General features: G+C 34.5%; 1 protein-coding gene across 1 annotated transcript; it reads left to right on the forward strand.

Moving 5' to 3' along the window:
• Positions 1-274: 274 nt before the first annotated feature.
• On the forward strand, positions 275-995 carry LOC110213837 (uncharacterized). Its single transcript, XM_020994355.2, has one exon. The coding sequence runs from the start codon at positions 333-335 to the stop codon at positions 978-980; it is 648 nt and encodes a 215-aa protein (XP_020850014.1). The 5' UTR covers positions 275-332; the 3' UTR covers positions 981-995.
• Positions 996-15,809: the final 14,814 nt, after the last annotated feature.

Consider the following 15,809-nt stretch of genomic DNA (forward strand, 5'->3'; position numbering starts at 1 on the left):
AACAAACATTTACCATCTAAAAACTAGCTTAAAACCTAGTCCAGATAGAATTAAACTGACTGAATCAAAGTAAAAAAAAAAAAGAAAATTTAAGCTAGAGATTTTGCCCTAATTCCCTATTTATTTGTATGTCAGTTCAGAAGTAACTTATAAGAGTTATGCAATCCAATAAATATTTCTCTCACTTTTTAAAATTTTCTTTTTTATTAATCTCCTTGAGAATAGGTGTGCTTGTAAATGTTTAAAAACCAACTCTTCATTCCTTCGTTCTCTCTCTCACTTGGCCTCTTCCGGTCGGTGGAGTGCCTATTAGCGCAGGCTGTGGTGTAAAGATGGCTAAGTCTAAGAACCATACTACCCATAACCAATCACGAAAATGGCACAGAAATGGCATCAAGAAACCTAGGTCACAGAGATACGAGTCTCTGAAAGGGGTTGACCCCAAGTTTCTGAGAAACATGCGCTTTGCCAAGAGACACAACAAGAAGGGGCTGAAGAAGATGCAGGCCAACAATGCCAAAGCCATCAAAGCACGAGCAGAGGCCATCAAGGCCCTGAGCACCGAGGCCTCCAAGGCCAAGCTCCTCAGACCCAAGATCCCCAAGGCCAGTGCCCAGTGTGCTGGACATAAGATGCCCACCAAGCGTTCAGGCCCTAGAGTTGGCTTCAAACGGCCAGGCCCTAGGATCACAAAGCCTGACTCTAAGGTTGCCAAAACCGCTGACCCCAAGACTGCTAAGTCCACTGACCCCAAGGCTGCCAAGCCTACTGACCCCAAGGCTGCCAAGTCTGCCGCCAAGGTCAGTAAGTCTGATCCCAAGGCTACCAAATCTGGCCCCAAACCCAGCAAATCTGAAGCCAAGGTCGCCAAGTCTGATCCCAAAGCCACAAAGCCCAGTGATTCCAAGGCTGCTAAGCCTGCTGAATCCAAACCCAAAGATGCTGGGGCTAAAGCTGCTAGTCCCAAGCCTTCAAAATAAATGCTTCAGGACAGAAGGACTTGTTTAAACCCTAAACTACCATTTTTTCCCAGTCAGGGTATGATTATTCTATTCGCTATTTTGTACAAATAAAGAAAATGGTGAGTCATAAGAACCATCAAAAAAAAACCAAACTCTTCAAAAAAATATGAAATGCATGTAGGACATATTTTTAAGTTCAATCTGCAACATTAATTAATATCTTCTCATTCTTTTCTTCAGTCTGGATGATCAAGAATACTAAATCAAGCACTTATTTATATTTTGCAGATTTCTGAGGTGTAAATGTTCACGTTGAAAATTTTATAAATTTGTTCTCGTCAGTTTGAGCTGATTCCAACATATCTCTGCCCTCAACTAAATTTTCTAATGGAGTAATAATAAAATCCACTTATACTACCACTAGGCTTATACCCTGCAAAAAGATCCTATGTATCCTACTAATATATTTATAGCAGCTCTTCTTTTAAAATGGCAAACAACCAGAAATGAAGCAGGGTACCCATCAATTAAAGAATGGATGAACAAGTTATTGTATATGAATGTAATGGAGCCATATTGTTCTTTAAAAACTGCAGAAGGTTGTTTCAGAGAAACCTGGAAAGACTTTTATGAACTGTTTCAGAGGGAACTGAGAAGAAACAGGAAAAGAATTTATACTAAAATGTCAACATGGTAAAAACAAATTATTTTGAAAACTTAAAAACTCTATTTCAATATATTGATCATCCATGATTCCAGAGGGTGTAATGATTGGATTTCATGTGTAATGATTGGATTTCATAACAGAGAGGAGATTAATACTCACAGGGAGGTACACATTTTTGAACTTGGCTAATGTAAGAATTTCTTTTGTTTGCTTATTTGTTACAACAGTGTTGTTATTTTTTTAAATTTTTTTTTAAAGGGAGAGCAGAGGGTGAGAGGAAAAGATAAAAGCTTGACAATTCAAAAATAATTTTGAAAACTATGTATGAAGTACTTAAAAAAAAACACCACCCAGCTGTGCAGCATTTTTTAAGAAGCATGGAAAGATAAAAGGTGCAAGTCAATGCCCTACACTGTCTAAAAAGCTGTTAGAAGAGGGAGCCCATTTAAGAAAGGAAAGGAAATAATAGTGTAGAATCAGAAAGGAAAATTAAGAACTCCTTTCAGGTGTTTTGCTTGTAGAAAGAATGATTTCACTAGGAACAGTTGGCCTATAATGGCAAGGAGAAAAAAGGAATGAGATCTATTCATAAAAACATCATGGCAAGATAATCAGGTAGAAAGACAGATTACAGAAAGAACAATGATAATGTGCTGTCTTTTCCCTTATCTATTCTTCCATTGTTTAATAAACAACAGATGTTTCATAGCCATCCTCTCAGACAAATCCCTATTTGGCTGTCTGAGACCAATTTTCATCATTGCCCCCATCTTCCATAAGCCTGACCAGCTCAAATAGTCCCACAACTTATTCGAGATACCTGCAGATAGACACCAAACAGTGGTGTTCCCTTACCCCACTATGTCTCTCACTCTGCCAAGAACACATAGTGATATGTCAAAAATCCTGACCCCTCCAAAAAAAGATATGATAAACTCATGTAGATGATTAACTGAAGAAAGATACAGGTTCTATAGTAGTAAAGTCTCAAAGCCCTTTGCTTTGGTATCTTAGTTACAAAATTGCATAGTCTCAGTTTTATAAAATACTCTTTTTAGCTTGCTTAGGGAAAAAGATTTGGTGGAGGATGGAGTTGATCTTCTCCATAAATTCTTACTAATCCTGGATGAAATAGAAATTGCCTGTTTCCAGGTAGGACAATTACAATTGCATTACATTCAAGGCTGCTTCCCCAAAACAATGCATCATTATCATACCAAAAATAAACCAATCATCAAACATTTACTATATTCCTACAATGTCAAAGTAATTATCCTAAAGTACAATTATGACTATCTTATTCAATAAGCTATTATGATTCTCTATTATCTTAAGGATCAAATATAATCTCATATGTTTGATATCCAAAATCCTTCTCAATCTGACTCCAACCTACCCTTCAAGCCTTATTATATAGTCGCCTACCACCACTTCTACAATCTGACAAAATTATCCTTAATATTCTCCATACACAAAACATTTCTCCTTCCAATACCTTTGTACTAGTGTTCCGTATGTCAAGCATGAATTCCCTTTTTAAAAAAAAAATTATTTTTAATTACAGGTAAAAAATTATTAACAATTATTCATTCATTTTAAATTTTGTGAACCAATTTCTCTCCTTCCTACCCTTACTCCCTCACAGAGAAAGCAAGCAATTTTATATAGATTATACATGTACAGTAAGGCAAAACATTTCCATATTAATCATCTTGCAAAAAAAATTTAAAAAATGAAAGTTTTAAAAATTATGTATTCAGACTCTGGTTATTTCTCTAAATGTGGAAAGCATTTTTCATCATGGGTGCTTTGGAACTCTTAGATTATTTTATTGCTGAGAATAGCTAAGTCATTCAGAGTTGCTATTACTGCTTACAATGTTCTCCTGGTTCTGCTCATTTTACTTCATATCACTTCATGTAAATCTTTCCAGGTTTTTCTGAAAGCATCCTGTTCATTATTTCTTATAGCACAATAATATTCAATAACAATCATATATCAAAACTCATTCAGCCATTCTCCAAAAGATGGGCAACTTTCAACTTCTAATTCTTCACCACCAGGAAAAGACCTACTATAAATAGTTTTATGTAGCAGTCCTATTGTTTTCTATTTTTTAAAATCTCTTTGGGATACAGACCTATTATTACTACATATGGGTCAAATGGTAAGCACAGTTATCTGTAGCCCTTTAGGAATAGTTTGAATTGTTCTCCAGAATGGTTGGATGAGTTCACAATTGTACCAACAGTGCATTAGAGTCCCAACTGTCCCACATTCTTTCCAATTTTAGTCATTATTTTTTTTTGTCATATTAGTCAATCTGATAAGTTATGAGGTGGTACCTCAGGGTTCTTTTAACTTGCATTTCTCTAATCAAAATTGATTCAGATTTTTTTTTAAGTGACTAGAGACAGCTTTAATTTCTTCATCTGAAAACTGCCTGTTCATATCCTTTGACCATTTATCAATCAGGGAATGATGGGTATTCTCATAAATTTGACTCAGTTCTCTATGTATTTGAGAAATGAGGCCTTTATCAGAAACACTGACTGTAAAAATTGTTTCCTAGCTGTCTGCTGAATCTAGTTATACTGGTTTTCTTTGTGCAAAAACTTTTTAATTTAATATAACCAAAATTATCTATTTTGCATTTCATAATGTTTCCTGGTTTGGTCATAAATTCTTCCATTCTCCATAGATCTGACAGGTAAACTATTCCTTGCTCTCCTAATGTGCTTATGGTTTCACCCTTTATGTCTAAATCATGTATCCTTAGTATATGGTGTGAGATGTTGGTCTATGCCTATTTTCTGCCATATTATTGTCCAGTTTTCCCAAAAGTTTTTCTCAAATAGTGAGTTCTTATCCCAGAAGCTGGAGTCTTTTGGTTTATCAAACAGTAGATTACTGTTACGTAGTCATTGACTACAGTGTAGTGTATACTTAACCTATTTCTGTGATCCACCACTTTAATTCTTAGCCATTACCAAACAGTATTGATGACTGCTGCTTTATAATATAGTTTTAGATCTGGTACAGGTAGGCCACCTTCTTTGCATTTTTTTTCATTAATTCCTTTGATATTTTTGACCTTTTCTTCTTACAGATGAATTTCATTATTATTTTTTCTGGCTCTATAAAATAATTTTTTGGTAGTTTGACTGGTATGGCACTAAATATGTAAACTAACTTAGGTACAATTATCATTTTTATTATATTAGCATGGCTTACACATGAGCAATTGATATTTTTCAAATGTTTAGATCTGACTTTATTTTTTGTGAAAAGTGTTTTGTAATTATGTCCATATAGTTTCTGGTTTTGTTTTGGCAAGTATTCTTTTTTAACCTACATTTATTTTAAATGTAATTTCTCTTTCTCTTCTTGCTCAGCTTTGTTGATAATATATAGAAATGCAGATAATTTATGCAGGTTTATTTTATATCCTGCAACTTTGCTAAAGCTGTTAATTATTTCAAATAGCTTTTTTAGTTGATTCTTTAGAATTCTCCATCATACAACCATATCATCTACAAAGAGAGATATTTTCATTTCTTCCTAATTGTTCCAATTTCTTTTTGTTTTCTTATTGTTAAAAGTAGCATTTCTAGTGCAACACTGAAAAAGATTGGTGATAATGGGAATCCTTGTTTCACTTTGGTCTTATTGGGAATGCTTCTAGCTTATTCCCATTACATACAATTCTTGCTGATGGTTTTAGAGAGATGCTACTTTTATTTTAAGCAAAACTCCATTTATTTCTGTGCTCTCTAGTGTTTTTAATGGGGAATGGATTTTTTGGGTTTTTTGTTTTTTTTCAAAAGCTTTTTCTTCACCTATTTAGATAATCAGATTATTTCTGTTAAGTTTTGTTACTGATATGGTTAATTATGTTGATAGTTTTCCTAATATTGAACCAATCCTGCATTCCAGGTATAAATCCCACCTGTCATAGTGTATTGTCCTTGAGATAAACTGTAATCTCTTTACTAATACATTATTTAAAATTTTTGCATCTGTATTGATTAGGGAAATTGGTCCATAATTTTCTTGCTCTTTTTTGACACTGGCTGGTTTAGGCATCAGCACCATATTTGTATCATAGAAGGAATTTGATAGAGCTCCTTCTTCACCTATTTTTCCAAATAGATTTTATGGTATTAACGCTAATTGTTTTTTAAATGTTAGGTAGAATTCACTTATAAATCCATCTGACCCTGCAGATTTTTTTTCTAAGGGAGTTCATTGATAGCTTGTTCAATTTCTTTTTTCTAAAATGGGGTTATGGAAGCATTTTATTTCTTCTTCTGTTACCGTGGGCAATTTATATTATTGTAAATATTCATCTATTTCACTTAGATTGTCAGATTTATTGTTACGGTTGGGCAAAATAGCACATAATTATTGCTTTAATTTCCTCTTCAATGGTGGTGAATTCACCCTTTTAATTTTTTATACTGGCAATTTGGTTGTCTTCTTTCTTTTTTAAAACTAAATTGACCAAAGTTTTATCTATTTTATTGCTTTTTCCATAAAACCAGTTCTTAGTTTTGTTTATCAGTTCAATAATTTTCTTACTTTCATTTTTATTAATCTCTCCTTTGACTTTCAGAATTTTTCACTTGGTGTTTAAATTGAAGATTTTTTCATTCATTCTTTTTCTATCTTTTTAAATTGGATTCCCAATTCATTGATCTATTCTTTCTCTATTTTATTCATATAAGCATTTAGAGATATAAAATTGCCCATAAGTACTGCTTTGGCTGTATCCCATGAATTTTGGTATGTTGTCTCATTTTTGTCATTCTTTTTGATGAAATTATCTATTGTTTCTATGATTTAGCCAATTCTGTTTTTTAAGGAGTTGCTTTTTTCTGGGGCAGCTAGGTGGTGCAGTGGATAGAGCACCAGCCCTGGATTCAGGAGGACCTGAGTTCAAATTTGGCCCCAGACACAAACACTTACTAGCTGTGTGACCCTAGGCAAGTCTCTTAATCCCATTGCCTAACAAAAAAAAAAAGTTTTTTTCAGTCAATTTTTTTCCTTTCTGTCTCTCTTTCGATAATTCTCTTAAGTAACTCTCATTTCTTTTCTCCAATTTTATTTCTACCTTTCTTACTTGATTTTTGAAATCCTTTTTTTAGCTCTTCCAAGAGGACTTTTTGGGCTTGAGACCAATTCATGTTCCCCTTTGAGGCTTTGCATGTAGATATTTTGACATTGTTGTCCTCTCTGAGTTTGTGTTTTGATCTTCTCTGCCACCACAGTAGCTTTCTATGTTCAGGGCTCTTTTTCAGTTTTTGCTCATTTTTAAAGTTGAGCTCTGAGCCTGGGGTAGAGGGGGCACTGTCCCAAGCTTCTTGCACTACATACCAGGGGCCTGGTCACTGGCTTTTTGCACTGGGGCCTCTGGGGCTGGTGGTCTGGCCATTACACTAGGGTGGCCCAGCCTAGTCACCCCTGTTCTGCCCTGGGTTCCAGGGCTGGCAGCTTCCCTGCTGCCCTGGGGCTGGAGGCTTCACATTTGGCCTGCTATACCACCAGCCTATTGAGCTAGAATAGTGGGGCCTTAATTGATAAACTTCACTGTGGCTAAGAGCCTCCTGCTGGTTTGCCAGGATACTGCATGTATTGGGCTATGCTCCCCTTCTACCCAAGTAAAATACACCTTTCCTGAAGTCCTTCTAAGTTTCCTTCGGCTGGAAAATTGTTTCTTCCCATCTTTTTTGTGGATTCTGTTGCTCCAGAATTCTTTTAGATAGCTGATTTAATATTGTTTCTGAAGGAAATTGGGGAGATCTCCGGCAACTTCCTGGCTTCTCTCTTCCATCTTGTGAACTCCTATATTGTGTCTAGATATACTATACATATATAATATACATGACACAGGTCGACAGATAAAGATAGATCTCTACTTCTGTTCATTTGAATTGTGAAAACCTAGTGTCTAAAACCAGAGAATAGACTTTTCTCATTTTAAATAAGCATTAATCTAATTTAAAATATTGAAAAGGGAATGAAAAGATATTGACAGACCAACCTCTAAGCTTTTTTTTGATATAACTCTCTGCTTCAATTATATTATAGGTATATTACATTTCCATTATATTACATAACCCCTTGGTTATCCTCAAGTCAAAAAGAATCTGAATTGTACCAAGCTCCTCTATGACAATATGTACATGTTGTCTCCTCCAGTTTGACTGTAAAATCCGTGAGGGTAGGGATTATTTCCTTTTAATCTTTCTATCCCCATCTTCTAGTATAGTGTCTATCACAGCTCGTGCTTAATAGATACTTGTTGATTGACTAATTGAAGAGGATAAAATAAGGAAGGATATTTTTTCGAAGTTGATGTATATATATGTGTGTGTGTGTATACATGTGTACACACACACACACATAAGAGCTGAGTGAGGAAGAAGAGTTACTCCTTCTGAGACGGGTAGGACAGGAATGAATCCTGAGAGCCTACAGTTCTTCTAGCATCCAAGTAAATAGATCAGAGAAGTACTTAAGTGTTCATCTCTTTTAAAATCATTAGGGGATATATAAAAGAGCAATTATTTAAATTATGATAATTAAAGAGTAGTGAAATAGCTATTTTTAAAAAAATTTAGTTTTTCTTTCTCAAATTAGTTTTTAAATTATAACATTCATTAATATTTATAAGTCATTTTATAGAGTTGCATTTTTAAGTACAATTCACTAGAAAAGATAATATTTTCTTTCACTCATTCATATCTCTCAGTAGCTAAGATATGAGGAATGTAAATGAAGCATCATCATCCACCTGGTAACAGCCTAGGTCTCAAAGCCCTGAAACTACCAAGGCACAACAAATGTTAAATAGTGCCTTAGTTGGAATCTCAAGATTCTATCTTGCAAAACATGAACTGAAATTATCCTCTACTTCTACTAACCAAGATCATGTCCATTCATTCCTAGCCCTAACAATGCCTTATCATCCTTCTGATACTTTGGTCACTGGGGAACAGGTGAGAAGTGCAGAGGTGGGGAACCTGTGGCTTTCAGGCCACATGTGGCCCTCTAGGTCCTCAAGTGTGGTCCTTTGATTGAATCCAAACTCTGTGGAACAAATCTTATCCTTTCATCAAGGGGATTTGTTCAATGAAGTTTGTATTCAATGTAAGGGCCACACTTGAGGACCTAGAAGGTCACATGTGGCCTCAAGGCTACAGGTTCCCTACCACCCTGGTTTAGAGGATGGAGATCAAACAGAGTGAAAAATAAAGGGATGATTTAGGACAGGTAAAATGAGTACTCCAGCAAAGTTTAAACCTTCTTGGAAATGAGCAAGTAGAAAGAAGGTTGTCAAAGAAAGAATTCTATTGGTAGTCCTCTGTTTCATCACTACACCCAACCCCAACCAAGCACAGCACCTTCATACCCTGCAACTGTGACATTCATCTGATTCATTTCTCTAAAAATATTTTTAACATATTAACTTATTTTTAGTTTTCAACATTCACTTCCATAAGCTTTTGAGTTTTGAATTTTCTCCCATTCCCTACAGACTCTACATATATATATATTTCTGTTATACATATTTTCACATTAGTCATGTTGTAAAGAAAAATTAGAACCAACCAGAGGAACCAACAGAAGGAAAAAAAACCAGCAAATAGTATGCTTCAATCTGCATTCAAACTTCATAGTTCTTTCTCTGGGTATGGATAGTATTTTCCATCATGAGACTTTTGGAGATGTCTTAAATCCTTGCATTGCTGAGAAAAGCTAAGTATATAAAAATTAGTCATTGAACAATGTGGCTGTTACTGTGTACAATGTTCTGGTTCTGCTCACTTCACTACGCATCAGTCCATACAAGTCTTTCCAGGTTTTTCTGAAGTCAGCTTGCTCATCATTTCTTATAGCACAATAGTATTCCATTACATTCATATAACACAACTTGTTCAGCCATTCCCCAATTGATGGGCATCCCTTCAATTTCCAATTCTTTGCCACCACAGAAAGAGCTGCTATAAATATTTTTGTACTTGTGGGTCCTTTTCCCATTTGCATGATCTTTTGGGGATACAGCCCTAGAAGTGCTATTGCTGGGTCAAAGGGTATGCACATTTTCATAGCCCTTCGGGCATAGTTCCAAATTGCTCTCCAAAATAGTTGGATCAATTCACAACTCCACAAACAATGCATTAGTGTTCCAATTTTCCCACATCTTCTCCAACATTTATTATTTTCCTGTTTTGTCATGTTAGTCAACCTGATAGGTATGATGTGGTACCTCAAAATTGTTTTGATTTGCATTTCTCTAATCAATAGTGATTTAGAGCATTTTTTAATATGACTATAGATAACTTTAATTCATCTGAAATTTGACTTAGTTCTCCATACATTTTAGAAATGAGTCCCTTATAAGTTGCAAAAATTCTTCCCCAGTTTTCTGCTTCTCTCCTAATCTTGGCTGCATTGGCTTTGTTTGTGCAAAAATTCATCAATTAATGTAATTAAAATTATCCATTTTGCATTTTATAATGCTTTCTGTCTCGTTTTGTCATAAATTCTTCTGTTCTCCATAGATCTGATAGGTAAACTATTTCTTGCTCTCCCAGTTTGCTTATAGTATCAGCCTTTATATCTAAATCATGAAACCATTTTGACTGTATTTTGGTGTAAGGTGTAAGATTTTTGTCTATGTCTAGTATCTGCCATACTCTTTTCCAGTTCCCAGAAATTTTTGTCAAATATTAAGTTCTTATCCCAGAGGTGGAGTCTTTAGGTTTATCAAATAATAGATTATTATAGTCACATAGACTATGGTATCTTGCATACTTAACCTATTTCACTGATCCACTACTCTATTTCTTAGCCAGTACCAAGTACTTTTGATGATTGTTGCTCTATAATACAATTTAAGATCTGGAACAGCTGGACCACCTTCCTTAGCATTTCTTTTCATTAGTTCCCTTGATATTCTGGACATTTTGTTCTTCCAGATGAATCTTGTTATTATTTTTTCTAGCTCTGTAAAATAATATTTTGGTAGTTTGATTGATATGACGCTGAATAAGTAAACTAATTTAGGTAGAATTGTCATTTTTATTATTTCTGCTCAGTCTACCCATGAGCAATTGGTGTTTTTCCAATTATTTAGGTCTGACATTATTTTTATGTCTAAACATAATTTTTCAAGATACATTCATATATTTGCACAACTTCTTTATAATTTCTAATTGCTTCATTAATAATGATAATTACAAAAGACAGATATAGAAAATATTATTAAAAAACCTGTATAATAGGGAGAGCTAGGTGGCACAGAGAATAGAGTTCCAGCCTTGGAGTCAGGAGGACCTGAGTCCAAATCTGGCCTCAGCCACTTGACACTTACTAGCTGTGTGACCCTGGGCAAGTCACTTAACCCCAACTGCCTCACCAAAAAAAAAAGGCAAAAAAACCCTGTATAATATAAAAGAAACAGTGTCTATTATCCTAAGTTAGCTATATTACTTAAAACTTCTTAATACTTAATACAAGTGTAATACTTCTTCACCCAAAAGAAGCATTTAAGAACTTTATCATTATTATGACAGACAGGATTGTACATAGAAAGATGGTGTGGAAGTGAGATGACTATGTTGAAATGATTAAAAGAAAATATATAGGCAAGAAAGAAGGATGCCCTGGAAGAAGGAGGAAGTGATAGGACTAATGCAGAAAATTATCAGACATGAAAAAAGCATACCAGAAAGAGATTTCACATTTGTGAGAAAATAGGTTAGTATCTTATTTTTCCAAAGTTACATGTAAAAAACAATTTTTAACATTCATTTTTAAAATTTTGAGTTCCAAATTCTCTCTCTTCTTCCCCACTCCAGAACCCTCATTGAGAAAGCAAGCAATTCAATATAGGTCATACATGTGTAGTCATGTAAAATCTATTTCCATCAAGAGCCATGTTGTGAAGGAAAACACAGAACAAAAAGAAAAAAGAAAAATGAAGAAAGCAGGGGAAAAAAGTACGTTTCAATCTGGATTTAGACACTATCAGTTCTTTCTCTGAGAATGGGTAGCTTCAGAGTTGTCTTGAATCACTGTATCGCTGAGAATGGTTAAGTCATTCACAGCTGATCATCTTACAATATTGCCGTTACTCTGCACACAGTACATTTCACCTTGGGATCAGCTCATGCAAATCTTTCCAGGTTTTTCTGAGAGCATCCTGCTCATCATTTCTTATGACACAATGCTACTCCATCACAATCACATACCACAACCTGTTCAGCCATTCTCTAATTGATGGGCATCCCCTCAATTTCCAATTCCTTGCCATCAGAAAAGAGCTGTTGTAAATATCCTTTCACATTTAGGTATCTTTCCTCCCTTTTTTTTTTAATCTCTTTTGGGATACAGACCCAGCAGTGGCACCACTAGGTCAAAGGCCATGCATAGTCCCATAGCCCTTTGGGTATAGCTCCAAATTGTTGAGGAGAAAATGGTGTGGTGATAGGCAACACTAGAACCTTACTCAATGCTAAATTGGTTCAAACATGGAATAAACAGAGACATACAAACACATATTGAGTATATGTGTGTGTATAGTATATAGTATATATGTGTGTGTATGTGTGTGTGTGTACTCAAATAGTAATATAAATCTATTTTATACAAAAGGGGAAGTGGCTAAGTAAAAAGAAAGGAATAAAATGAAGGACAGAAAAAATAAAGTAGTCATCAGAAGCAAAACAAACTTTGGGGGGCAAAGAAGATAAGAGAGAGAGAAGGATAAACTAAAGTATTAGGATGAAAGGAAATGTACAGTTAGTTATCATAACTCTGAACACAGATGGAATGAACTCACCAATAAGATGGAAGCAGATTTCAAAAAAAAAGATTAGGAATAAGAAACCAACAATATATTGGTTACAAAAAAAAAACTACCCTTTAAACAGAGACACAGACAGAGTTGAATTAAGTGACTAGAGCAGAATCTATTATGCTTTAGCTGAAATTTAAAAAAAAAAGCAGGTGTAACAATCATAATCTCAGCCAAAGCGAAAACAAAAATAGATATAATTAAAAAGGACAAGCAAGAAAACTGCATTTTGCTAAAAGGAACCAAAGACAATGAAGTAATATTGATACCAAACATACATGGACCAAATGGCATAGCATTCTTCAAGAAAAAGTTAAATGAATTTCAGGAGAAAATAGAAAGTAAAACTATACTAGCTGGAGACCTCAACTTTCCCTTCTCAGGAACAGATAAATTTGAACATAAAAAATAAGAAAAAAAAATGAATTAGAAGTAGAAAATAAACTAATACATTAAGTGATACTGATACGTGTGTGTGTGTGTGTGTGTGTGTGTGTATACCATTCCAATACAGGAAGCATCTCAGCTAATGAGCAGCAAGCCTCACCTCAGTCAGAAGACCAAGAAAAAATTATTAGCCCCAGTGGGTAGAGTCAGGTATCAGAAGCTTTCTATTTCTATTTTCTATTTCTTTCATTGATTGGCAAAAGGCAAATGTACAAAAGATCACTGAAGAAAATAATTCTTTTGACCAGTCATAGACAATGGAGGGCTAGACTTCCATGGCCTCAGGAGGATGTTGGAGGTGTTCGAAAAGCAAGAAAGGTTTTTTTTTTCTCTTGGGGGCGCCCATCTTAGGCCCATACCTCATTATTAACATTTGTGATTATGAATACAGATGTGGTTTACTCAATCCAACTAAATTGACATCACCTGATAGTAATTAATTGGTTCTGTTTCAAGCTTTAAATATATTGCTTTATGGTGTGGTTATATTTCTGAATTTTCTTATATGGTGTAATCTGATAAGCATTTGTATCATCTATGTTGTTAGAAAAATAATTTCTCTTATAGTCTAGAATGTTGTTAGATTAAAAATTATACTATCAGAGAAAGAGAAAAAGAAATGGGTTGGGAAGCAGTTCAATCATTCTATATAACCCTGTGTTGTAACATTTCTTTTTAAGTATTGTAATTTAAGAAACATGAACTTCCAAGTTTTGTCTATATACAAAAAGAAGTTTCAGCTAAAATTCTTCGGTTCTCAGGCTGACTTCAGAAAAACCTAGAAAGACTTATATGGTCTGATGCTGAGCGAAGTGAGCAGAACCAAGAGGACTTTGTACACAATAACAGCCACATTATATGACGACGACGAAAATTGTTAAACTGAACCCTTCTCAGCATTACAAGGATCTAAAGACATCTCCAGAGGCCTCGGGAAGGAAAATGCTGTCCACATCCAAAGAAAGAACTATGGAAATCGAATCGCTACCACTTATTTTTACCTTCTGTTGCATTTTGTTTCATCTTTCTGATGGTTCCTCCTATTGGTTTTAATTTTTACTTACAACTTCACTAATGTGAAAATATGTTTCATAGGAATGTAAATGTAAAGCCTATATCAGATTGTGCACCGTCTTGGGGAGGGTGGGGGGAAGGAATGGGGAGAAAAATTTTCAACTCAAAAGCATATGGAAGTGATTGTTGATAAATCAAAATAAATTAATAAATTTTCCAAAAAAAATAAAAAAATTAAAGAAAAAAAATTCTTCAGTTCTCACTTATGAAATTTAAGATTGTTAACTAAGCTATCTGGAGTTATTGTTTAAATCAAGTACCTGTAAAAGTATTTTTTTTTGTGAGAGGAAACTTGGTAATTAGGCAAAGAAGAGACTTTATAAAATATCATAATTCTTATTAATACAGTGCAGGAGTTTTGTGTTGTGGAATTCTTACTAAGTAAATAGCTCATTACAGACATCTTTTTGACTAGAGAATTTAGGTAACTAAAAATTTTGTGGTAATTAGAAAATTGTAAGCTATTTTTTAAGAAAGGAAAACACTTTTATGAAGAAATGTTTTGGTGAAATTTCTGATGTGATATTTTAGAGGGCCTACTAAATTTCTATTTGCAAGAAAATTTGTTGCAGTAAAAATTTGTTACTGATAACAATTATGTCCAAACCTATTGTGAATTTAGAGTTTCATTCCTAGGTTTGTTGTGTCCTTGGACTGGACTTATATAGGTGCTTCCAGAGAAAAAGAGTCTCAGTGGAAGCAGCATCAGAGATCTAAGGCTAGTGATTAATATTAAAGCATCTAAATTTCTGTAATAAGCTGTAAGTAGGAAAGACTTTATCTTTAGTTTTTATCTTCAGTCATACTATGGCCTAAACAAGAGCTAAATTAGTGTTTGAACTTATCATATGTATAAGATTCAATTCCTGAAAGTTGCTCATTCTTTCAGATTAAATATGGTTAGAGAGGGATAAATAAGCTTGAGAAACAGAGATACAGATCTATTACAATAGTAACTTGTGAAATTTGATTTTACTCAGGATGTTATTAGGAACCAAAATATGTATAGGAAGTTATGCAAACTACTTAGGGCTCAGTTAGGAGATGTTCCCTAATTAATGCAAAACTATAGTCACACCTAAAACTCTATCCGAGATCTTGAGTCTAACTCCAGGTATGGTTAACAAAGAAATGATTGAGCTACTGATCCATGATGCCAGCAACCTGTGAGGGGTTTGTGAGCTGCATCTATGAACTACAAGAGGGTGTTCTCATGGGAAGTGTGGGAAAACTACTTTTCTTTTTTTTTTTTAATTAATTTATCTTAATTTATCAACAATCACTTCCATAAGCTTTTGAGTTTTAAATTTTTCTTCCCTTCCCTTCCAACCTCCCTCCCAAAGACGGCACACAATCTGGGATAGGCTATACATACACATTCATATTAGACATATTTTCACATTAGCCATGTTATAAGGAAGAATTACAACCAACAGGAAGAACCACCAGAAAGAGGAAACAAAACATAACAGAAGAAAAAAAAATACCAAATAGTATGCTTTAATCTGCATTCAAACTCCATAGTTCTTTCTTTGGATGTGGATAGCATTTTCCAACATGAGGCTTTGGCGATGTCTCAGATTCTTGCATTGCTGAGAAGGGTTGAGTCTATCAATATTAGTCATCACTCAACATGGCTGTTACCATGTACAACATTCTCCAGGTTCTGCTTACTTCACCCAGCATCAGACCATATAAGTCTTTCTAGGTTTCTCTGCAGTCTGCCTGTTCATCATTTCTTACAGCACAATGGTATTCCATTATATTCATATATCACAACTTCTTCAGCCACTCC

This window comes from Phascolarctos cinereus, unplaced genomic scaffold (assembly GCF_003287225.1).
Source record: "Phascolarctos cinereus isolate Bilbo 61053 unplaced genomic scaffold, phaCin_HiC Scaffold_1;HRSCAF=81, whole genome shotgun sequence".
Taxonomy (NCBI): domain Eukaryota; kingdom Metazoa; phylum Chordata; class Mammalia; order Diprotodontia; family Phascolarctidae; genus Phascolarctos; species Phascolarctos cinereus.

Coding starts and splice junctions, on each gene's coding strand:
- LOC110213837 (XM_020994355.2), top strand. CDS start 333: ATGGCTAAGTCTAAGAACCATACTACCCATAACCAATCACGAAAATGG.